The sequence below is a fragment of the Malania oleifera genome, chromosome 4 (genome assembly GCF_029873635.1).
Source record: "Malania oleifera isolate guangnan ecotype guangnan chromosome 4, ASM2987363v1, whole genome shotgun sequence".
Lineage (NCBI taxonomy): Eukaryota > Viridiplantae > Streptophyta > Magnoliopsida > Santalales > Ximeniaceae > Malania > Malania oleifera.
This window is the reverse complement of record NC_080420.1, coordinates 124,657,911-124,681,417: the sequence shown is the minus strand read 5'-3', so window position 1 is coordinate 124,681,417 and position 23,507 is coordinate 124,657,911. Positions and strand designations below refer to the sequence as shown.

Sequence of the window (23,507 nt, the reverse complement as noted above, 5' to 3'; positions counted from 1 at the left end):
CAGTTAAGCACTAAAGAAAGTGGAAACACATTTTTTTTTGGGTTAAAAATACATTAAAGTAATAAGGAGAATGGAAATATATATTTTTTTAAAAAAATTGTAAAGACAATCTTGACCAAGAACATGTTATTTTTTCCAAAATTCAAATATTTCAGTTAGGTTATTATGATTTTCATTAAAAAAAAAAAACTACTGACCCTCCCAAAGGAAGACATATATGCATAGGGATATTCTAAATTACCATCCTTACCAAAGTCTTGAACCAATATATAAAGCTAGTTAAAAACCAATAAACTGATGAATTTATCTAGTGAGTGAATGGAGTCACCTATTCATTTATTATATTTCTTTATCTTGACGAAAAAATAAATAAATAGAGTCACTTGTTGTATGAGTTATGAATACAATGACGCAATGTTTGGGAGCATGAATTTCATACTTTGGATTTGTATTTGGATAGATTTGGACAAATTTCAATATAATTTTATATTACATCTTATTGAAATCCAATGCAAATCCAAATTCAATGTCTCTCCAAACATAAGGTGAATAGGTGAATAGGTAACTTTTTTTTCAGTGTATGTGCAAATAGAGTAATTGGACAATAAGAGATAAGATAAAGGCAAACACTTTGTAGAATAAGATTACTAACTCTATTAAAATGAAAACAAAAAAGATTTTAGGTGAACCTATATAAAGATATGAATCTATAAAACGATATTCGGATAGAAAAGAAATTGGTGGTGGGATTAAGATGTACAAAATGCAGTAAAAACAAAAAGAAACTAATATAAACATGGTAAAATTTTGGAAATATAGAAAACCTTGAAAGGTAAGAAGAGACAAGAAAAAATGCAAAAAAAAATAAAAAAATAAAATTAGCTAAGCTAAATATAGAACTTATTATACTTTGTATACTAAATTAAATACAAAAGAAGGAGACATAGAAATTTGCTAGAACTAAAGAATGAAAATGCAAAGATTTCGGTAGTATAAAATATATAAATGACGAGAATGATAATATATTGACTGAAAAAGAATAGAATGCTAATATATTGACTAAAGAAGAGTACCTAATGAGAGGTGGTAGAAATACTTTAACAAGTTGTTTAAAAAAAACTATATTAAAAGTATAAATTTGGTACCATAAAATGAAGAAAATATTAAAAATAAGAGGTTTATTTTCAAAATTAGAGTCATTAGAGTTAAGATGACCTTAAAAGATGAAGAGTGGGAAATCTATAGGATCCGATAACATTGCAATTGAAGTTTGGAAATGTTTAGAGGATAAAGGAAGACATGGTCAACTAATTTATTCAACATTACTATAAAAACAAGAAAAATGCAAGAGGAATGGAGGAAAAAATGTGTTAATATTTGTATACAAAAAATAAATGCCATATTTACAATTATAGTAAATATGCAAAATTAAGATTTAGAGTTATATGATAAAACTATAAAAAAGGTAATTGAACAAATAACAAACAAGGGCTTCAGATAATCAATTTGATTTTATATCTAAAAAATTGACAACATAATTTATATATATTTTAAGAAGATCAATTGAAAAGTTTAGAAAGGACTTATATATATTTTTGAACTTAGAAAAAACCTATGATAAAGTATTTAGGGAAAGTCCTGCAACAAATATACTAAAATCATTAAGAATACGTTAGATAGAATGATGACTAGTATTGGAGTTCTAAGCCTAGGGTTTGAAAAATTTTCAATTATAATTGGTATGTGTCAAAATTTTACTTTTCTAATAATTAATAAATTCACTAATACTATATTTAAAAATATAAATTTTAAATCTTAGATTTAAATTTAAATAAATTTAAATATTTTTATATTATAATTTATTCAAATTCAATATAAATTTAAATTCAATCCAAGTTATCTTACCCAACCCTGGCTAGAGGTACAAAACAGAAAAGTGCTTGTCAAAATTTTTAGAAACTTTGGAGTCCGGTGCCCCGGCCAAAGTTCTATCTGAACCAGACCAGGCTCAGAGTCAGGGTGAAGGTAGGGGTGGTTAAAAAGCAAGTGTAACCGACTGGCTCCGCCGGGTCGGGCAGCTGCAGTCATGAATCCTTCATGGGAGAGGCGAGAACTCGCAGTTCTCCTTCTCTACGCTCTCGCCTTCTACGTTTTCATCCTCAGTCGCTCCCTTCAACTTTCTCGCGGTACTCTCAAGTGCAACCATTTTGTGCCCATTCTCGCACTTTTTCTTTCTTAATTTATTGTCTCGTTTGATTCATATTGGGTTCCCACTGCTGCAGACCATTACCGCCGTCTCTTTGGTTTGCGACCTGGCTGGCTCCTTCACCGTCTCAATGTATGATTGCTTTTCCCTTTTGCTTTAATTTTCGATTGTTTTTTCCCCCCCTTATTTTATTGATCGCGATGTACAAATTATCGCAGAACAGAGATTTTGTGCACAATCATTATTATCTCCACCCGAAACTGATATGTGCTGACTCGAATGCAAGTTCACAGAATCCTTTCTGCATTCCTCCCCGTTGGGTACTTGAAAAGTTCTTGGCCGGGGGGTGGGTGTTGAATTTTCTGCAGCAAGAAAAATACCCTTCTAATTTTCATTTTTGAAATGAATTCCATCCCTTCATCCACCCCCCCAACCTGCGCTGGGAGTTGTTGGCACTATTTTTCAGCCTTCTAACAAAACACTTACCTTGTAGTTAGGGGCTTGGACTTTGAACTTTTGATTTAACTTGTGTTGATTTGAACAAAAAATAGTAAAAATTGTGTTGAGTTTGATGCATTTAATCTTTTGATTACATGCATTCCTATTTCCCAACAGTTCCCTAAGCTTAAGACCATTTGTCGAATCCTTTGAATACATATCGTAGAAGTTCATTGATAACTTTTTTTATAGAGCGATTTGACCTGACACTTGCTACCTTATTGTTATGGAGCTGTTGTGAATCATTTCGCCAGCTTGTCTTCCCCAACCCCTTTCATTTTATGATATAGTTAATGAACCTATTCTTCACGCAGCTGTTGTTTATGTGAGTTTTGATTTGTCTTTAAATGTGCTGGTATGTGTGACCTAATATGCTTCAATTGAATAAATAATTGTGTATGGGCCTGATTATTCCCTTTCTGTTCTCTTTTATAGGATGTCTCAGATGCCCAGTGGAGAAATTTTCGTGGAAACTTGCCCATCCTTACTGTTGTTTTTGGAATATTTACACTGTTGGCAAATACATTGAGGACATTGTTCCGATTGAAAGCAAGGGGGATGTCCATTGTTTGGCTTTTGCTTTCTTTGACTTACCTGTCATATCTTCATGGGGTTTGGTGTGTTGTACTGGAAGAATTTAATCATTACTTCATTTATGGATTTAATGATGTCTCATTAATAGTCCACCTCTCCTCATTTTGCAGCATCATATTTATCATTTCAATTGCCTCTGTTAATTTTCTTCTAGTAAAGGTGTGTATTTTATTTGTTGTTTTGACACTATTAAGCTAGAAAATTGAATTTTTACATAATTATTTTTAAAAAATGGCATTTAAAGGCAGCATGGTAAAATTTAGAGGGTCATCATTCCAACAAAATATATTCTTCAGGAGAGATGTTATATTTTGGTTTGGTATTTAGTGCATTAATGTTGTTGTTAGTGTTTGTGTTATTATTATGATTACTTGTGATTGAATTGTTGAAACTTTGCATGTTTTCTTAACCAAAAATGAAGAAGAACAAAAAACTGCAGAGAGGTGATTGTAGTGTTATTGAATTCAATTATGTCTAGTTAATACAAATGCTCCATTGATGAAAATAAGCTTTTTTTCCAAGCCTATGAGGTACATGACCTATTTAGAATATGCGTAACTCTCTGGCGGAGCCTGAAGCTCTCTTAGACTTACAAGTCATATGTTGCTGACTTATTGTATCCATTTTGTTATTTTGTTGCTCTAGTTGTTTTAGCTGGGTTTTTCTATTGTTGTGTTCTATGATAAATGCATTATTAAAAACTTATTGGTGAATTTACTGTCTAAGGGTTTGAGGTGCTATTTGTTTTCTTTTATGGAATGTGAGCATAGTGATCTGCGTTTTCATTTTTTTAGCATGCATGAGAATGAAATACCATCTGCATTTAATATTCTCCTTTGGGTGTAGCTTCCAGATCATTTTTCCTCTTGAAGTTGGGTCACTCATTCGCACAATGTGATGATATGCCAGATTGTTATGGTTGTAGAATTTTGTACATGTGCACTAATTGAAATCTCTGACAGTTATATGCTATATCCCATTGAAATCTCTGATATGAAAATCACATTTCAATGGGTTATGTATTGTTTGATGGTATCTAAAAAGGTGAAACGATACTCCTGCATGGACTGATTTTTTTTTTTTTCTTGTTGTTCATATTGTGTTATTGATATTGTAGATGATGTGTGTCTGTTTAGGGTGATTACATGCATGTGTGTTGCATTTGGTTTTTCTAACTTTGTCAACTATGTGAAATTTCACTTATGGACATGCAAACATCTATTTTGAGCATCTTTATACTGTACTAGTTTCATTGTTATTTGTGGTTTCAAAAAGCAACTAATGTTGTTCAGATTAAACATGTGCAACATTCATTGCTATATGCAACAAATAATGTTTCTAATACTTGTCATATTTTACTAGATTTATGTTTCTGCAGATTCTTGTAGAAACAAAATATTTCTCAACTGTACTTTGGATTTTCAATATAGCTGTTCTCATATGTAATCGTGTTTATGATGGATATTCATTCTCCTTTATTGGGTGAGTTTTATAAGCTTGTCAATTGATCTTCACTTCACATGCATTTTTGATAGATTTTTTTGATGCAAACCGATGTGCTTTTTATATTCACCCATGATTATTTTTACTTTTTGTTTGTAGTCAACGTTGGTCTTATTTAGACAACTTCCGTGGGACCTTTAGATGGCATATCTGCTTTAACTTTGGTATTTCTCTTTCCTTTTTAATATTTTGAAATCTTTGTTCTAATCTAACTCCTTTTTTTGGAAGTTTTGTTTGCTCAAATGTGTTAAAAGTACTTGGCCCATTTGTGTCTAACCTTCAGCCAGATAGCAGTGTGTGTAACTATATCTTTTTCTATAAGTAACAGCATGTAACTACCCTTCCATCGTCAAGCCAATTTTATGAACTATGAGTATCCTCTGTTTTCTCTAGTTCCCATCCTTTCTTTGCATCTGTCTATTGCTTATTGCCATTTTTGTTATCGGAGGTTTTATCAATGTATATTTCTAAACTCATTTCATTTGCAACATGATGAACCTTGTGTATATCCTTTTGGATGTAGTGATCTGATAATCTTTGTGTGGATGGAAAAAAGGCTATGTTGCAAGAATTAGGAGAGTTATAACATAACATACAGTTGAAATGGAAAGTATGTTTGCAGAGAAATTATTGGGTGTCAGCCCTTGAAATTATGGCTGGCGAAGATCTGACCAACCAGGAAAGAGTATGCCTGTGAGTTATGTTTGACTTGCAGCTGCTCATGGAGGGAATCTGTTCTTCAGGAAATGGATGACTACTAATCATCTTGCTGTGTCTTTTTTTCTTTAATATAAATCTGAGAATTATATATGCCCTTTGGCTATCTTGTGCACATGACACCTGGGTGTGCTAGTGTTTGTGTGTCACTGTATGCTGCTTCGCGTGTTTGCTGTGGGCACTTAAGGAATGAGCTTCGCAGATATTCAACGGAATTGGCTTTACTTGCTGGCATGACTTTTTCTCTTGTTCAGTTTTGCTTTGTGTTCTGTTTACTTGTTCTGTTTTCCTTTCTGGTTTTTTCCAGATTATTTCTAGGAGGATGTCTTATTCTCCACCCTGTACATTCCTGATCTTTTAATGAAATTTCTTCTTTTACTAAAAAAAAACACTATTTAGAGATTTGACCATTAACTATGATGCCTACAATTTTTTAGAATAAGGTAGAAAACATCAGTAGTTTTAGAACAAAGGCAGAAACAGCCCTTTAGCCCAGATGGCCAATTGTGGGGTGAGGTTTAGGCTGACAATGGGGCACAGCTTAACCTGTTAAAATTCTTGGGGATAGATGTTTAAGCCCTAAGCCTTGATTGATGAGATTGACACTATGCACTATCTATTGCTGATTAAAATGTGTCTCATAATTCCTTTAAGATATTCACTCTGTTTATGAAGAACCTTTTTGTGGCTGATTTTAAATTGATTTCCTATGAATAATGGGAAAGTACGCTGATTTTAGAGAAAACAAAAGCAGATATTACATTTCTTCATTTGTTTTCCCTTTATTTTTCAATTTTTTCAATGTTTGGTTTTTGGTTTATTTTGTTTGACAGTTATTTTGCGCATGATAAGCTTTGGATATGATTACGCTTGGTCTCATCAAGATTCTCAGTTTGATCAAAAGGTATCTATTTGGCTGTAATTGGCATTCTCTGTGTATCTTTGCACCTACTTTGTATGGGGTCTTTTAGGGATCTGAAATTGCAGAACTTTGTTGGGAATTTGTGATATCTTGGTCGAATTTTCTGCAGAGAGCTGTTTGATTAGGAAGAATGAGCATTCATAAGGGTGCTAAACATTTTCCATGGTGCTTTGGTGCATGTGGGGGTGGGTGATAATTTCAGATTGGCGGAGTTAGTAGATAAAGTTTTCTCCATCAAGGATTTTTATAATAGGATTTTAAGTAGGCAAGATAAACTAGTCAGGAATTCTTCCCAACCCTTGGAAAGATATTTAGAAGTTTACAGGTTTTAAAGCTCTTTCCTTGTTTGGGACACAAACCTAGAGATAGTTTTAACCGTTGAAAAAGTTGTAAAGAAGGGTTTTGTTTTATTTTATATTTTTTAAATGTTTACTCTGCAAGCTTCAAGGGAACTATAGAAAAGAGGGATTTCTAGTTTTGCACTGTAATTGAATTTGAACAAACTTTTGAAAATGCTTAGGTGATAACGGAATTATATGGTCAACTAATTTATTTAATACAATTGTAAAAACTAAGAAAATGCCAGATGAATGGAGGAAAAACACTTTAATACCTATATACAAAAATAAAGGAGATATTCAAAATTGTAATAACTATTGTGGAATTAAACTTATGAGTCATACGATGAAACTATGGGAAAGGGTAGTTGAACAAAGATTAATGTTAGAAACGAAGGTCTCAGAAAATTAATTTGGTTTTATGCCCGGGAGATCTACCACAGAAGCTATTTATCTTTTAAGAAGATTAATGGAAAAGTTTAGGGAAAAGAAGAGAGACTTGCATATGATATTTATTGAACTTGAGAAAGCATATGATAGAATACCTAGGGAAGTTCTATGGTGGGTTTTAGAAGAAAATGGTGTATGTAGTAGGTATACCGATGTCATTAAAGATATGACTAGTGTAAGGACTATAGATGGAGAAATTAGAGAATTTCCAATCACCATAGGTGTACTTCAAGGATCTGCTTTGAGTCATTATCTTTTTGCTTTAGTGATGGACCAATTAACTAAGAGTATTCAAAAAAAGGTTCCATGGTATATGTTGTTTGCAGATGATATTGTATTAATTTACGAAACTAGGGACGGAGTAGAGGCTGAGTTAGAATTATGGAGAGAAGCTTTGGAATCTAGAGGCTTTAGGATAAGTAGAAATAAGACAGAATATATAAAATATAATTTTAGTAATGATAGGAGGAATATTAGAGACAAAGTTAAACTTGATGATGAAGAAATAAATAGCACTTGTAGATTTCGATACTTTGGATCTATTGTGCATGCTGAAGGAGAAATTGAAGATGATGTAATGCATGGAGTTAAAGCAGGTTGGATAAAATGGAGAAGTATTTCAAGTGTGCTCTGTGATTGTAGAATACCATTAAAATTAAAAGGGAAATTTTATAGGACAACTATAAGACCTGCTATGCTATATAAATCGGAATGTCGGGCGACGAATCCGAAAAGTAAAAGTTGCCGAGATGAGAATGCTTAGATGGATAAGTGGTATAACATTGAAAGATAAATTAAGGAATGAACATATTCGTGGTAAGTTAGGTGTAACTCCTATAAAAGATAAGATAAGGGAGAGACAACTCAGATGGTATGGACACTTGAAACATAGGCTACATAGTGCACCTGTGAGGAAGAGTGACTTAGTTATTGTGGGGGGCAGTAGAAGGGATAGGGGTAGACCTAAAATAACTTGGGAGGAGATAGTGAGTAAGGATTTAATATTCTTGAATCTATCGAAGAAATGGTCCATGATCGCATAAGTTGGCGGAAAAGGATTCATATAGCCGACCCCACCTAGTGGGACTAAGGCTTGGTTTTGTTGTTGTTGTCTTTTTGCTTTCGGTCATCTGGAGTGTGAGGAACCCAGCTTGAAGAACAAGGATGTGTGGAATGCAATTCTAAGTATCCATGGGGTGATTTTGGATGTATGGAAAATAAACTAATTATTTGAGGGGTTCCCAATGTGGAGAAAAAAACAAGGACACATGGAATACCTCCTATAGCATTGTGATGGATATCTTTGGGGTGCAGAGAAGGAACCTGAGGGCTTTTGAGAGGTTGAGGCATATTTGGAAGAGGTAAAGAGAAGTGATTTTTTATTCTACACATTGTTCTAACTTGGATTGTAGTAAAGGACATGTTTTTTCTCTTGTAAATTTTGGTGATAGTATTTTCTTTGGAAATTTTCTACCATGCACATCTTGGGTAAAGTCCCCCCTTTTACGAAAATTTCTACCATACTTGACATTGACAATTTAATTTTTTATTTTTGGGTGGAGGCAGGGGACTAACTAGTGATTACGTTGACAAGGTTATGTAGATTTGTCTTAAAACTCAAGAATTTCTTCTATATTTCATCCTTGCCAAAATAAATATTGTCATTTTGTGGCTTCTATGTATTTTTTACTTCTATCATCATCATCATTTTTTTTTTTAAATAGAAAAAGAAGTTCATTAATAGATTAAGAATGAACAAACATGAGAATAAGACATCTCCTTAACAAACTTGGCGATGCCCTAGAAAAAACAGAAAGAAAAAATCAGAAGGCATGAAGAAAAATCCAGAAAAATCAGCATGCCCTAACAAATCAACAAGGAATGCCAATTGACGCTGAATATCTGAAAACACACCCCTTTGAAGTTCCCATTACTCACAGACCAAAGAGAAGCCAAATAATGAATCTTCTTCCAAATCAGCAGAAACGACAACTTCTTCCCTGAGAAAATACATGCGTTATGTTCCTTCCATGGACCCCAAAATACTGCAAAGAAAGCACATAGTGATATCGCTGTTCCTTCCTTTTTCCTACCAACACCAACAAAAGAAATTGCCAAAAACTCTTGTATTGTCTCTATTTAAATCCGACATTCTTCAAAATAATTGAATAACTTGTGTGCTTGGAAAAATGTAACAAGTTATTGGTCTTGATCCTATTAAGCACAATCAACTGGAGAAAAGCTTTGATTTTAAAGAAAAGGGTGGGGGGGGGGGGTTTAGCCTTCCAGATAGTTTTGTAGAGGGGAAAGGAAAAAATGATGTTAAAGCTAGATATACATTATTAGCCCAAAACTTAATGACTTAAGCTTTTCGGCAAAGTGGTAATCTAACATGGTATCAGAGCTGATTACTAGGAGGTGCTGGGTTCTAATCTTGTTGCCTGCGTTTAGTGTGTCGTGTTTAAAAAAATTATTGTATTCCTTGTAATGGGTGTTATCTATCGTGTGTTTATCCCTCCATGTGCTGTTAGATTCCATGTGCGGGGGAGTGTTAAAGCTTGATATACATTGTTGGCCCACAACCTAACAGCTTAAGCTTTTAGGTAAAGTGGTAATCTAACAATTAGTATTGGTCAAGAACTCACAAAAAATCTGCTAGAATAAAACCTTGAGGGATCTAAAGACTAGGATCGACTATCAACTTCCAAAGAGACTTTACAATTATTCAACAAGATTAACAAAGAGGATAACTCTTTTTTGTCCCCCTCCCATTCAAGGATATACAAAAGTGAAAATCTTAAGAAGGAAAAGGACTACCTAGATCTACAATAAAAGAAGAGATGGACCATTCTATCCAGGTTCTTGAGCTCAGATGAAAGATGAGAGGTAAAGAGATGGGAAAAACAACATTTTTGATTCCCCAACCAAGGGTCTTTCCAAAAATGGATATTACAATCCCTACCTAGCAAAAATTTAGTATGGGTCATAAAGAGGGGATAAATATGAGAAATAGCTTTCTATGGACTTTCCGAAAAACATCTCGAACACAAATTGGTATCCAACCCATTCTCATCAAGTCCAAACTTGTTTTAAACATCTCTATGCCACAAGGAAGAATCCTCTATTGGGCACTGCCAAAGCCGTTTGGCCAAACGAGTCATGCTTTTAGACACCAAATTTCAAGACCCAAACTGCCCTTCCATTTAGACCTACAAGACACTTCCCACCTCACCAAATGGTCCCTAAATCCCCTACCCTTAGTCCTAGGAAATCTCTCATAATTCTCTTAATCTTGCATCAACCTTTTTAGGAATTTTGAAAATAGAAAGAAAATACACAGAGATACTAGAAAGACAATCCTGAATGAAAATAATCCCACCTTTGAGAGAAAAAAGAGCACCCTTCGACCCATCTAAACGCTTAGACACTCTCTCAGCAACCGGATTCCAAAAACTAGCAGATTTAGGGCTACCCCCAAAGGACCCCCTAAATAGGATGACCACCTATCCAATACAACACATTCTATCACTGAAGGTAGCTCATTGATGCACTCACTAGGCACATAAATGGCTGCGATCTGCTCTTCTCCATATTAGTCTTAAGCCCTAATACCCTTTCAAAAATATGGAGAAGCCCCAAAATATTAAAAAATTAAGGCCTTTGATCCTCAAGAAAAAAATAGTATCGTCAGCGAGCTGAAGGGGAAAACTGTAACCTCCTCCCTCCTCACTTCCAATCCTTTCAGTAAATCTCTAACCATAGCCCTATCAACCATCCTACTTAGGACATCAACCACTAAAATGAACAAAAATGAGGAGAGAGGGTCCCTTTATCTAATCCCCTTAAATCAAAATTTAGGCTCACCATTGATGAACATTGAATAATTTATATTTGGCATGCAACCCTTCGCCCGACTATACCATCTCTCTCCAATTCCCTTCCTGATAAAAATCTTATCCAAAAGGTTCCAACTCACTCTATCATAAGCTTTTTTGAAATCCAGCTTAAAAAAGATCCCCTTCTTCTTTCTTCTCTAAATATCTCCAACTACTCTCTTTGCTATCATAATGGCATCCACGATTTGTCTCCCCCCCATAAATGCACTTTGGGCCTTAGTAAGTCTTATCAAGCACCACACTTAACCTTTTAGTTACTACTTCAGTGATTATTTTATAAATGCTGGATCCTAGACTCATAGGTCTATAATCAGATATCTTGATAACCCTACTTTTCCTTAGCACCAAATTTATAAAGGTAGAATCTTAATACTCTTTCTTAAAATCCCATTCTAGTAAAATTCATTAAAACCTTCAACAAATCATCCTTAACCACAATTGAAAGAAAGCCACATTGAAACCAACCGGCATTGGAGCTTTATCCTTCCAAAGATGGTGGACCTAACTTCCTCTTCCTTGAAAAGTCTCTCTAACCAAGTTATCATCTGACGAAGGGTCCCACTCTGAACCTTCCGCCATTGGTCTGCTATCATCCTCAGGAAACAAATTATAATAAAAATCAGTGATCTCTGAAGCAATCCTATTAGTATCTTGGTTTCCCCCCTACCCACCTCCAACTCCCTGATCAAATTCTTCATCATTTTCCCATTTGTTATCCTATGAAAAACTATAATTACAATCATCATCTCTTATCCATTTAAACTTCATTTTCTACCTCCAAATTCTCATTTCCTCAAAAATCACTACTTCCAACTCGTTCTTTAATGAAACTGTTTTCATCTCCTCCCTAGAGAGAGTTGAAACTTCTGCCTTTCTATCTAACTCATCTAACTCCCCTAAAATACTAGTCTTTCTAAACCTAGTATCTCCAAACACCTTCCTATTCCACTCTTACAATTTTTCTTTCAACCTCTTCAATTTCTTCATAAATCTAAACCCTTCCCTCTTCCTCACTCCAAGAATCCCTGCATCATCGTTCTTTCTTTGAGTAACATTGACCATGTCTGTTTTGAGAGCTTGCTGATGCAGGACAGAACAGACAGGAGAAATAGAGAAAAAGGATGGGGAAATAGGGGAAGAAAGGAAGGAAGAAGAAAAGAAAGCTTGAGTGTGTTTGCTCTTGACACCGGTTTATGATTGGATGAGGTCTGGGAATAATATGGTATGAATAATGTATGCTTCAGATCCGTCCGATTTAGGTGGTGATATCTCCTATGTGCCACCAATGCCCCTTGAAGATCTGGAAGGTATTCCTACTTTTATGGAAGATGTTATGTGTGAAGAACATGATGACCAGCAAGAAATTGTTCAGAGTAGATACTGTATTTTGCGTACACCTATTTCACTGTTGGTAGAGATTAATGAAAAGGAAATTGAAGATCAAATAATGGTGGATCAGATGGAACAGTGATCGTCTGACGGACGGGCCAAATTGTTCATTTGGATGGAGGCAAGTGTAAGGTGAGTAGAAGTCACCCGGAGCTAGCTAAATTGATGTGCTCAATTAATTATGATGGAAAATGTTTAAAGAGGGGTTGGGCTATTAGAGTTAGTTTCTTTATCTTGTTTTTTTTTCCCTTTTTCTGTTTTCTTTTTGTAGGGATTCTTGATTCTCTGACTACATTGTAATTTTTTTTCTCTCTCTGAGTCTAATTCTTTAGTTATCTAAGAAAAAAAGAGTCAAACGTAGAGAAAGAGACTGCCATAAGAGAGAGGTTGCGTAAATGTGAGATTCAACTTTTAGTCATCCAAAATTCAACAGTCCTTTTCATCATAAGCCTATATTCATTAGTAACCAAGAAAACTTCAAGATAAAACTATCGAGAGTTACAAAATAATTCCAAAGAAATAAAAAATTACAAAATATCCCAAAGTAATTAAAAATCCATGAAATAAGCTAACATTCCGTAAATAGTATAAAATGCCTAATTTTTGAAGCCTACTCCTTTTATAGAACATTTTAAAAGGCTCAAAATTGATCATCCACCATACTCCCTCTGCTGAAAAGAACTCATCTATGGAGAGTTTTCCTACAAGTACCACTCTTAAGAGAGTAGATCAAATGACAAAGATTATCCTTGGGCACTTGAAGTAGGGCGATGCCTCAAGCAAACTATGTACTGAAAAAAAACCTCCATTGGAAGAAGTCAAAACTCCTCATCTAATGGAGCCTCAATAATTGTAGAACCTGCTTGACTACTTGAAGTAAAAGCAGGATGCTCAAAGGTGTCTACATACGGTGTCAAATCCTCCACATTGAGAACAGAAATAATATTCATATGAGCCAGCAAATCAAGTTAATAAGCTTTAGATTCAAATTTTCTAACAATCAGCCAATGGCATGAGCATGTAATTGCTTAAATGAATGCTGGGATAGCATTCAGGATGTATGCAAATTATGACATATCACCTACTTAAAATCTCTAGCACTACAATGCACATCAGCAGCAAGTTTATAATCTATACTGCTCATGGCTAGTTTGCACCTAACCTCGACATGCAAATCATGTATATGCCATGCAAAAAACTCCAGACTTAGAAATGTGGGCATCTGGTGGTGAAGGAACAAGATCAAAGGAGTGCGGGGTTTGTATTTAAAGTCGCACTCAAATGAAATTTTTCCTGTGACTTATTTTTGGAATTATTATATGAGCAAACTCAATAGGCAATACCAAGTTCCAAGTGCCCTGTTTTTCTCCTACCATACACCTAAGAAAATCAGATGAACTGCGATTAACAACCTAAGTTTGACCATCTGGTGGTGAAAGGCGGAATAGAACATCAATTTAATGCCGCAGAACCATTTGAAACTATGGAGCTAGGCAAACCAAGTAGTTTGACAACTTTCGTAAGGAATAGCTTTGCGATATGTGAAGCATCAGAATTATTATTGCGAGGACTAAAATGTGCCATCTTATTGCAAGGAATAAAACATTTCCTTCTTTTTTTGGGAGTTTGGGAGTCAAGAAAATGCTATGCAAATTTATTTGATTTATCTAATCAAATAAATACAAATCAAGCTTCAAAATGAAATAGTTCTACCTTAGAAAGGGCCTGATTGCTTGCTATAAATCTTAGATTGGCCTATCCTGTAAGTTCCTGGAAATCCACCAATCTTCTTGCAGCAAATTTGTAGTTCTCATAGGTTAAAATACTTTTTGAGAAACATGAAAGGGTTCTAGCAGGAACAATGTCTCTTATGAATTCTGAAAATTTCATGTAAAATAGTAGCTTGCTTGCAGTATTAGCAGTACGAATGCTGTTTTGCCTTCAGTTTCTTCAAAATCTGACTGCAACAGTAAATTTTATACACCTGATTTTAGTCTCTAGAGTGTACAGTTAATATCTTCTCACTTGGTCAAAATTGACTCAATTCTAGTGGTTATGGCTACCGGGTAAGGGTGATTGGGTCTCATAGGTCTGGAATAAATGAAGGACTTTGGGCTGTGATAGAAGACTTCAGGTGACGGTCAAAAGGCTGTGAGGATGGGAGATTCTGGAGGGAGATGTGAAGGGAATTGACAACTGGTAGAAGACTAAACAGGCTCGAGTGCTTGTATATTCCAGGAATGTGAAGGAAAATTGGTGGTTGGGGCAGTGTTGGTTTCCTCTGCTTCTTCTATGCCAGAACAAGACTGCTGTGATGTGTTAAGGTGTTCAGTAATGGGTTGTTGACTAATATGATGGTGGCTCTGGGGCAGTGTCTGGTTTCCTCTGCTTCTTCTCTGCCAGAACAAGACTAAGGTGATGCGAAGGGTGGTTTGGTCATGGGTTGTTGAGTTCCAGCAGAGATTCTGATGAAGAATAGACTCCTTTTTGGTGATGAACTTTTTTCCTGTGCCTTAGTGTGCAATTTGAAGCCGTTGCAGCAGCAGTAAGTCTTTTTTTAAAATTGTCAGAAGTTCAGAACTGCCAGCAATTTTGTTTTTTGATTCTGTCTCCAATCACTTTTCTCGCCTTTACAGCAGCAACAGTTTTTTTTTTAATAAATAATTTTTATATAATCAAAGTGCTCAGCTGATTTAGAGTTTTTGTTGAAGTGGGGAAAAAGGTGTTTTTCCCCCTGGGTTCTGAAGAGGAAAAGGGTTACAATTTTGTTAAAGGGCAGCTGGTTGAAGTGAGGCTTGAACTGGTTGATGAGATGGTCTGGGATGGGGATGGGCTGCACAGTAATGGGGCTTCTGTAGCGGTGGCAAAAAAGGAATTTTTGGCTGGAACAGATTATGTTCTGATACCAATTGATGTAGAACAAACAGACAGGAGAAACAGAGAAAGAAGAGAGGGAAATAGGGGAAGGAAAGAAAGTAGAAGAGAGAAGGAAAGGAAGAAGAAAAGAAGTTGTCATGAGGGACAGGAAGAAAGAGTCCGACATGAAAGCGAGAATGTAAACTAGAGATGCAACTTGTTTTCTTGATAGAAGAAGAAAGAGAATGTACAATGTAAGAGGATAAGGAATCCTCAAACCAAAAAGAAAAACAAAAACAATCAATTCAATTAATCCTTCCTATCCCACTTAAACATCCTCAAAACAAATCCCTTTAAACAGCCTGCACTAGAAGCACCAAGTGATTCAACTTTTTATCATCCAAAATTCAGTAATCCCTTCCGTCATAAGCCTATATTTATTGGGAACCAAGTGTTAAAGCTTTGATATACATTGTTGGCTGACAACCTAAAAGCTTAAAGTTGTATTCTAACATGGTATTAGAGCTGGTTACTAGGAGGTTCTGGGTTCTAGTTTTGTTGTCTGCATTTATGGAGTGGTGTTTGAAAAAAATATTGTATTCCCTATCATGTGTGTTATTTATCGTGTGTGTATCTCTTCATGTGCTGTTTGGGTACATCCGCAGGGGAGTTTTAAAGCTTGATATACATTGATGGCTCACAACCTAATAGCTTAAGCTTTTAGGTAAAGTGGTATCCAAACACCAAGAAACCCTAAAGATAAAACTCTCAAAAATGACAAAGTAAGCCCATATAAAATACCCAAATGGAATTAAAAATCCCTGAAATAAGCTGGTATTCTCAAACTAATATAAAATCCTTAATTTATATAATCAACACCTTTTTATAAGAACTGTTTAAAAGGTGGCGAAAGCGCATTGCTTGTATTGTCATTCTACACTTCTGGTCAAAATTTGGTCTAGAATCAGAATCTTATCACCTATTAATTGCTTTGATGTTTATATTTTTGCAAGTGTCATGGGCTTGTCGATGGGCAGCACATAGGATCAAACTCTAATGTTGTGTACCCGAGGATAATAGTTGCAATTATGGAGAGTTTTTATTATTGCCTTTAATTTAGTTCATTTGACCAATAAGCAACAGTCATTCTTTGTGCTTTGTATATGTTTCAGTATTATTCATTTAACACATATTTTGTTTTTCTGATGACTTTCTGCTGTGGCTGTTGTAGAAGCATATTCAACGTTGCCATTTTTGTAAATCGGGCAAAACATGCTACCAGCTTCTCCAGGTTAGTTGCCATTCCATGATTCTCACTGATACTCTGATAGCAATGTCATTCCAGTGGCTAATATCTGAAGGAAATATATATTTTTTTGCTTATGCCTTTGTTTATATTTTGGTAGGAGGGAAGCACTCGTAATGGCAGGTTCTCTTTTAGTATATACCTGTGTTATCTGGTATATGCACCCCTTTACATTGCAGGACCAATTATTAGTTTCAATGCATTTGCCATCCAGGTCTGTCTGAGTGGCTTGGTATTTTTAATTTCATCTTTGGTAAATATTAATATTGGATGTGTGTAGATGGCATGTTGTTTACGTGAAGATTATCCTAGAATGGCTGAATCTAATAAAAATAGATTTTAAAATTTAAAAGCCATGCTATTGTTGGAGTGCTGCAACATCTACATGGTTACTGGCTCACAATTTTACTTGGCTAGTTTTTAATCTTTTAGTTATTATTTTTAAATTTTTTTAATTTTTTTTGAAATTTAAATTAAATTAAATTATTTTTAAACACAAAGAACTGGCAGTGGTTGGTATTTTGAAAGCAGGGCAACCTGGGCAGCTACTGTACTTAATTGGCACACCTGCATTCATCGCACTGAAACAAGGATGAACAATTCAAGTTACACATCTGCTGTTCAATAAAAAATTCATGTTTAAAGTGCCCATTGGAATTCTGTATTTTACATTCATGACCCTCAAAAATTACTATTTGAAACTTGAGTTCTACTTAACACAATTCTGCATGGTTGGCAAAATTTGTCATAATCAATAAAATATATTTGAAATTTGGCTTGATTTTCTCATTATTGAATTATTTCTGAACAGTATTGAGCTATTCAATAGTGTTCTTGAATGTCATTGTTGTTGCCGCATTTAATAAAATTGAGATCATGACTTATTACTCTCGTCATGGTTTTTTTAGCCACAGAGCCTGTTAGTCATTGTTGGTATGATCCGGAAGAATCTAACAAGTTGCCTTGATTATGTTTTCCAGTTAGATATGCGTCAGAATAGTTATTCAATAAGAGAAGTTGCTTTCTATGGGTTACGTTGGATGTTCAGTCTTTTCTTAATGGAGCTAATGACACACTTCTTATATTACAATGCCTTTGCAATCAGGTGACTTCCTGACAAGTTAAGGATATACCGCTTACTATGAAAATAATTTTGTCATCTCTTATCATCCATTGATTGAATTTTTTTTACTGCACTTTTTAGTGGGACTTGGAAGCAGTTATCTCCTATGGATGTCTTCATCATCGGCTATGGGGTAAGTGAGACTATAAATCTAATTATTTTAGATTAGATATTGATGGTAATATGTCACCCCCTGCCCCAGGTACCCTGGCCAAGGTAGAAGTGCGGCCGCCTGTGACTCCCTTCAAAAGAAAAAATGACATTAAGCCAAAATTTTTTTTTCCAAATAAATGCACTAGTGATGAGAGCACAAAAAAAATCTAATAAAACAGGTCAAAATGGTCAAACAAGTCTCTAAGTCAAACATTGGAGCCATAGACCCTGTAAGCCAGACCTACCTAAGCCAGACCTACCTAAGCTAGACTAGCTCTCAGGGATCTCAGATGGCTGAGTCAATAGTGTTCCTTGGGTGGGTTGACCCCCTGAACTAAATCAGCTCTTGGAATCTCCGTTTTAGGCTTTAGCAGGCAGTCAACTACCATCTACAGTAACTGAACTGCCTCGAGATCGTACAGCCCACTCAATACCAAGGATTTATGTTAGGTTTGGAAATTTTTTTGAAACTTCAAAAGCTGGCTTTTGATGTGGGATATTGTGGCTGGGCCACGTGGACCACCATAACCAAATGCCATGCTGAGAAAGCCTGCTACTAGAAGGATCCACTTCTCTCACTCCAAGTCATGGTCTTAAATTTCCACAAAATTGTTCAAATTTCTGTAAAAAATTCTGTTTTCTATCACCCTCAAAATTGAAATGGCAGTGGCTTTCTGTCTTGCATAATTTTCACAAGAATTTCAACGAATCATTCGAAATTTAGTAAATTCTTGAAATTTTATTGGAATTTGTTGAAATTTTAAAGATATAATGAAATTTCCTTAGAATTCAAATGTGAGATTTATATGAAATTTCTCCCTTAGTTTATCTTGTTCTTTATTGAAACAAAAGATTATTACTTAGGCTTTTGAAATTATACGAAAAATTAAACTTATAACAACATTTTATTTAACCACTCAAGTCTAAATTATCTTTATTGTATGATGAATATTATTTATTTGATTTATAAATATCATTTATATTAATCGAATATGTTTAATACATGTATTATATTACAAGTATTACACCTTATTTTATTTATAATATATTACTCCTAAAACTTGTTGTATGTCTATTAACCGTTTCTAATGTTTTATCAAAGAATTCCTTGCTTTACTACTAATTTCCATGGTTTTTTGCAAATTGAAGTAGAAATTTCCATAGAAATTTGCGTGCTTTTGGACTTTTGAAATTTTAGTTGAAATCAAAATTTAAGACCTTGCTCCAAGTAACCAGAAAAAACCACCCATAACTTCCATAAAAGTGCGTCTATTTAAAGGGGACCTCAAGATAAGGCAAACACAAGTCCATTTTCTCCCACTCATTCCATTTCTTGAGCCTGTGCAAATTTTTTACTAACTTACCCATTGTGGTTTTTTTAGAGAACGAAGCTTTGTGTGTTCAATGTTCTTTGTTTGCGAGGGCTCTCCATGGACACCATTCCACCTTGGGGAAAATCTTCAAACAATTTGACATTGTTCGCAGAGACTAGAACGAATTTTCATGGCTTGCTTTCATTCTAGTCGTAACACTTACCCTATGTTTTGGGAAGGCCTTAGATTTGGATTTGTGTGGATTTGGACAAAATGTATTACAAAATTGTATTGAGTTTTGTCCAAATCTACTCAAATCCAAATCCAAAGCTTGATATCCATGCACCCAAACGCTACGTTAGAATGATCAAGCTCTTGAAGACAGGGTAACCAAATCCATGCTCCTAAATCCAAAGCTTGAAATCCCTGCTCCCAAACCCTACATTGGAATGATCAAGCTCTTGAAGATGGGGTGACCCTTTGGACTTTTCTTGCCTTGGGTTCTGCAAGTTAGCTTGATCGAACACGTATTCAAATCCCTCCAAGGCAAGGCATGCCATGCTCCCTTCAAAGCAGTTCTTAACTATACAAGAGCAAATTAGGGTCTTAGCTCGAAACACACACACTCTCTTAGCCCTAAGTAGCTCACACCAAATAGAGCCTCAGCCTTGGCCAACCTGGCCCAGAGAAAAGATCTTGGTAGTTCCAAATGTGGACCTTATCCTAAAGAAGTCATCAACATGTCGAATTGTAGCTGAGCTGGCAGGCTTAGAGCAAAGTGGGATGGTCCTGCAAGGTTGCGAAAGTAGTCTAATGACCACAAGCTCCAGGGCCCAAGGCCAGAAGGCTGAAGAAAATTCCCTTCGGTAATGGCCCTCGATCTGTAGTAGATGTGCATATTTTCCAGTATTTTCAATGCAATTTTCAGTTCAACTTTCTGAACTTGCTCCCCCAACCTCTAAACATATTCCGAAAATGCTAAAGAATGAGGGTATTGGTCTTGGATTGGATATGATGAAAAGCCTTAAGCTCAGTACAAACCTAAAAGGCTAAAGAAAGTTTCCTCTACCCTGAGGTTGGCATAAGCCCAAAAGGATAAAGAAAATTCCCTTAGGTACTGGGCCTTGATTTGTAGAAGGGCTTTGAGTTTGGTCATAAGCCTAAAGGGTTGAAGAAAGTTTCTTAAGGAAGGCCAATGGGATATAGGGCTTTGATTTCGGCATAAAGCCTAAAAGGCAAAAAATGTTTCTTAAGCCTGAATAGGATGGAGGGCCTTGTTAAGTATAAGCTTAAAAGGTGAGAGAAAATTTCCTGAGAGTATTGAGCTTAGAATAGGGTTCAGGGTATCATGCTCAGTATAAGTGTAAAAGGCTAAAGATAGTTTTTTGAAATGGTTAAAGAAAGTTCCTAAGTGCACTGAGCCTGAATAGGGTAGAGCATCTTGAGCCCTGACAAATATCGAAAGCAAATACAAGAAATGATAAATGGAAACTCATAAAATGGTTTTCAGTCTAGTAAACATTTTTTCTTTAATATTAAAGGGCTGTGGGATGGGAATTATTGTAGAAAAAGAAGAATAAAAGTAAAAGACCACTAGATTGGTGGGTCCTTGAGTGGGGGATGTAACTCCCTTGCGAACTGTGTAGTGTGCCAATGTGTTCTCTCTTTGAACATTTTCTTGCATGTACATGTTGAAGGGACTTGAATCAGTAATCCTAGACTCCTGCAGCATCTCTTTTTGATAACAAAAGATGATGAATTCATTAGATTAGGAAGAATGGACAAAAAGGAGAGTAAGAAATTTAGCCATGTGTGGGGCCCACATGGGCCTTGAACTCGGACTTGCTTCGGCATCTCTACTTGGGTCTTTCTCACACGGAAAAATCTTCAAATAATCCATTCAAAATCTACAAACAATTATGAACTGATGTGGACATCAGAAGGTCGTCCACGTGTCATCATGTCGGCAAAGGAAATGTGGACATCAGGAGGCCTTCCACATGTCACAACATTTGAAAATGACATAGGTAGGTGTCATGGTCCGACTATTTTCACACCGTTGTGAAGGGCCGTGCGGCGCTAGCTAAAGCACTTTTGTTTAACTAGCTAGCCTATCGTTTACCAACATTCATCCACGAAACACTTTCATTAGCATTCCATCAAATGGCAATGAAAACAGTAAGTATTCATGAAAGCAGTGGCAAGCAAGCAGTAAACATTGAATCTACGAAATTCATTAACACCTCCGTTGACATTGTGTGTTTAGCGAGGGAGGCAAGTAGGCTAAACACATTGACAATAGCTAGTGAGTTTTACAATGATTGATGAACACTCACCCTCCCCTAAAGAGGTTTTTATGTAATTATCATCCTGGCACTAGGAAACATCAAAGTGACCAAGGAGTCATACTGCCTTATTTGGCATACAAATAAACTACTAGCAGAAAATAACCCTACACTAGTATTTACATGATGGAAACCCATCCCAAGCACATGAGACAAGCGGTCACAGGCAAGCATTAAGCCCTGAACAAGCTTAGCTCGTGACATTCTCCCCCACTTATGCTGTCGACGTCCTTGTAGACTTTGGCGCTAGGTACACTTTAACTTTGTCCACGAACGGCTTCAAATCTTATGTAGAATTCCAGCTGATTTCTTTGTCATCAAGGCATTTCCACTTCACTAGGAACTTCTGCCGTTTCTTCCTTAAGGATATGAACTTTTGGGCTGCAAGGATCTTATCAACTTCATGTTTGTCAAGTGGCACTGTCTTCAAATCTGCTCTATTTGATCGACTTCTGCTCAGATCGTCAGTGTTGGCATTGAATGGCTTGAGGCAGCGGACATGAAACACATGATGCACTTTCATTCGGTTCAAGTGTTGTGGTCTTCTTCTCCCTTGATCTTCCCACTTCTTCATCTACTTAGAAGCTTTCTCCAGATAGACTCGAGCAAACTCTGCATTTTGTCTCCATTCTCTAGTGAAGATGTACGCCCTGGGACTCTTTCTTCTGTATGGTTCGCCCACTGTGTGAGGTAACAACGACAGTTGGCCTGTAACAAGCTCAAAAGGGCTCTTGAACTTCTTTGGGCATTGCCACAGAACAGAGCCATATCAAGTAGTTGCACGCCATTCTTCTGGTTGTCGTTGACAAAATGGCGCAAATACTCTTCTAGTAGCTCTCTGAATCTCTTCATCTGTCCGTCTGTCTGTCGGTGAGAACTCGAAAAGATGTGTCAATATGTGACCTGAATATCTTGAAAAGTTCTGTCAAGAAGTTGTCAGTGAACATTAAGTCTCGGTCACAAATAATAACTTGGGGAACACCCCAATGTTTCACAACAGTCACAAGGAACAATTGTGTCGTCTCCTTTGCCAAACAGTACTTTGGTGCGGCTATGAAAGTATCATACTTCTTCCGCTCCCTCTTGTCTTGTTGGCAAGTGAGACAAGTTCTGGTATAATCAACCACATCATCCCGCTGGTGCGACCAATAATACCTCCCCAGTAGTCCTGTCATTGGAGTCATTCTCTGCGAATACCCATCAACAAACTTCCTGCAATATCTAGTAAGGCCAAGAAAGGAACGCAACTCCTTCACTGTTGTGGGGATCTTCCATTCTTGAATCATCCTTACCTTCTCCATTCCCCTCCGGATACGACCTTGTTCAACCACATGACCAAGGAATTTGTTGCTCCACTGAGCGAAAGAGCACTTCTCTTTCTTCATATACACACTGCTTCCCTTTAGCCTGTCGAACACCTTTCGTAGATGCTCTTCATGTTTCCTCTGAAACAACACCGATGCTCCCAACGGTGCTTTGGAAGGGCGAACACATCTTGCTTCCAATTCATCAAGCTGTTTTCCCAACTCTACTATCTCTGGAGGCGCCATTCGACATAACCCTTTACTAGGTGGTTTCACTCCTGATAACAACTCGATCTCATGCTCCACAATCCGTCGTGAAAGCAAATTGTGAGGCAGCTTATCCGGTAACACCTCCTTGTACTCATCCAACACCGCTTGGATGGTCGTAGGCTCCAGTTCTTGGCCTACTTCTTTGTCTACCACCACCGTGGCTAGACGTGTCTGCTTACCCTGACCCAATCCCTCATTGAGTTGTATGGCTGAAAGAGACTTCCCATCGTCTCCTTTCGTTGCAACGACTTGCACCATGCACGAGTGATCTCCCATCAGACACAGGGAACCAGCCGAAGGCATCAGCATTGCTTTTGTCCCCCT

The 23,507-nt window shown here is 36.2% G+C and overlaps 1 protein-coding gene across 7 annotated transcripts in view; it reads left to right on the top strand.

Moving 5' to 3' along the window:
- Window positions 1-1,930: 1,930 nt before the first annotated feature.
- The window catches only part of LOC131154049 (membrane-bound O-acyltransferase gup1), a 59,860-nt gene continuing 38,283 nt past the window's right edge, over window positions 1,931-23,507 (top strand). For 2 of the 7 annotated variants that reach the window (XM_058106536.1, XM_058106533.1), the window contains exons 1-11: window positions 1,946-2,186; window positions 2,283-2,338; window positions 3,140-3,321; window positions 3,409-3,457; window positions 4,677-4,780; window positions 4,901-4,965; window positions 6,352-6,422; window positions 16,601-16,660; window positions 16,776-16,889; window positions 17,656-17,780; window positions 17,880-17,931. In XM_058106536.1, the coding sequence (XP_057962519.1) occupies window positions 2,087-2,186; window positions 2,283-2,338; window positions 3,140-3,321; window positions 3,409-3,457; window positions 4,677-4,780; window positions 4,901-4,965; window positions 6,352-6,422; window positions 16,601-16,660; window positions 16,776-16,889; window positions 17,656-17,780; window positions 17,880-17,931 (978 nt within the window). In that variant the 5' untranslated portion in view covers window positions 1,946-2,086. Of the gene's footprint in view, window positions 2,187-2,282; window positions 2,339-3,139; window positions 3,458-4,676; window positions 4,781-4,900; window positions 4,966-6,351; window positions 6,423-16,600; window positions 16,661-16,775; window positions 16,890-17,655; window positions 17,781-17,879; window positions 17,932-23,507 lie in introns of all 7 variants that reach the window. The other 5 variants (XM_058106537.1, XM_058106535.1, XM_058106532.1 and 2 more) reach the window with 4 other exon arrangements.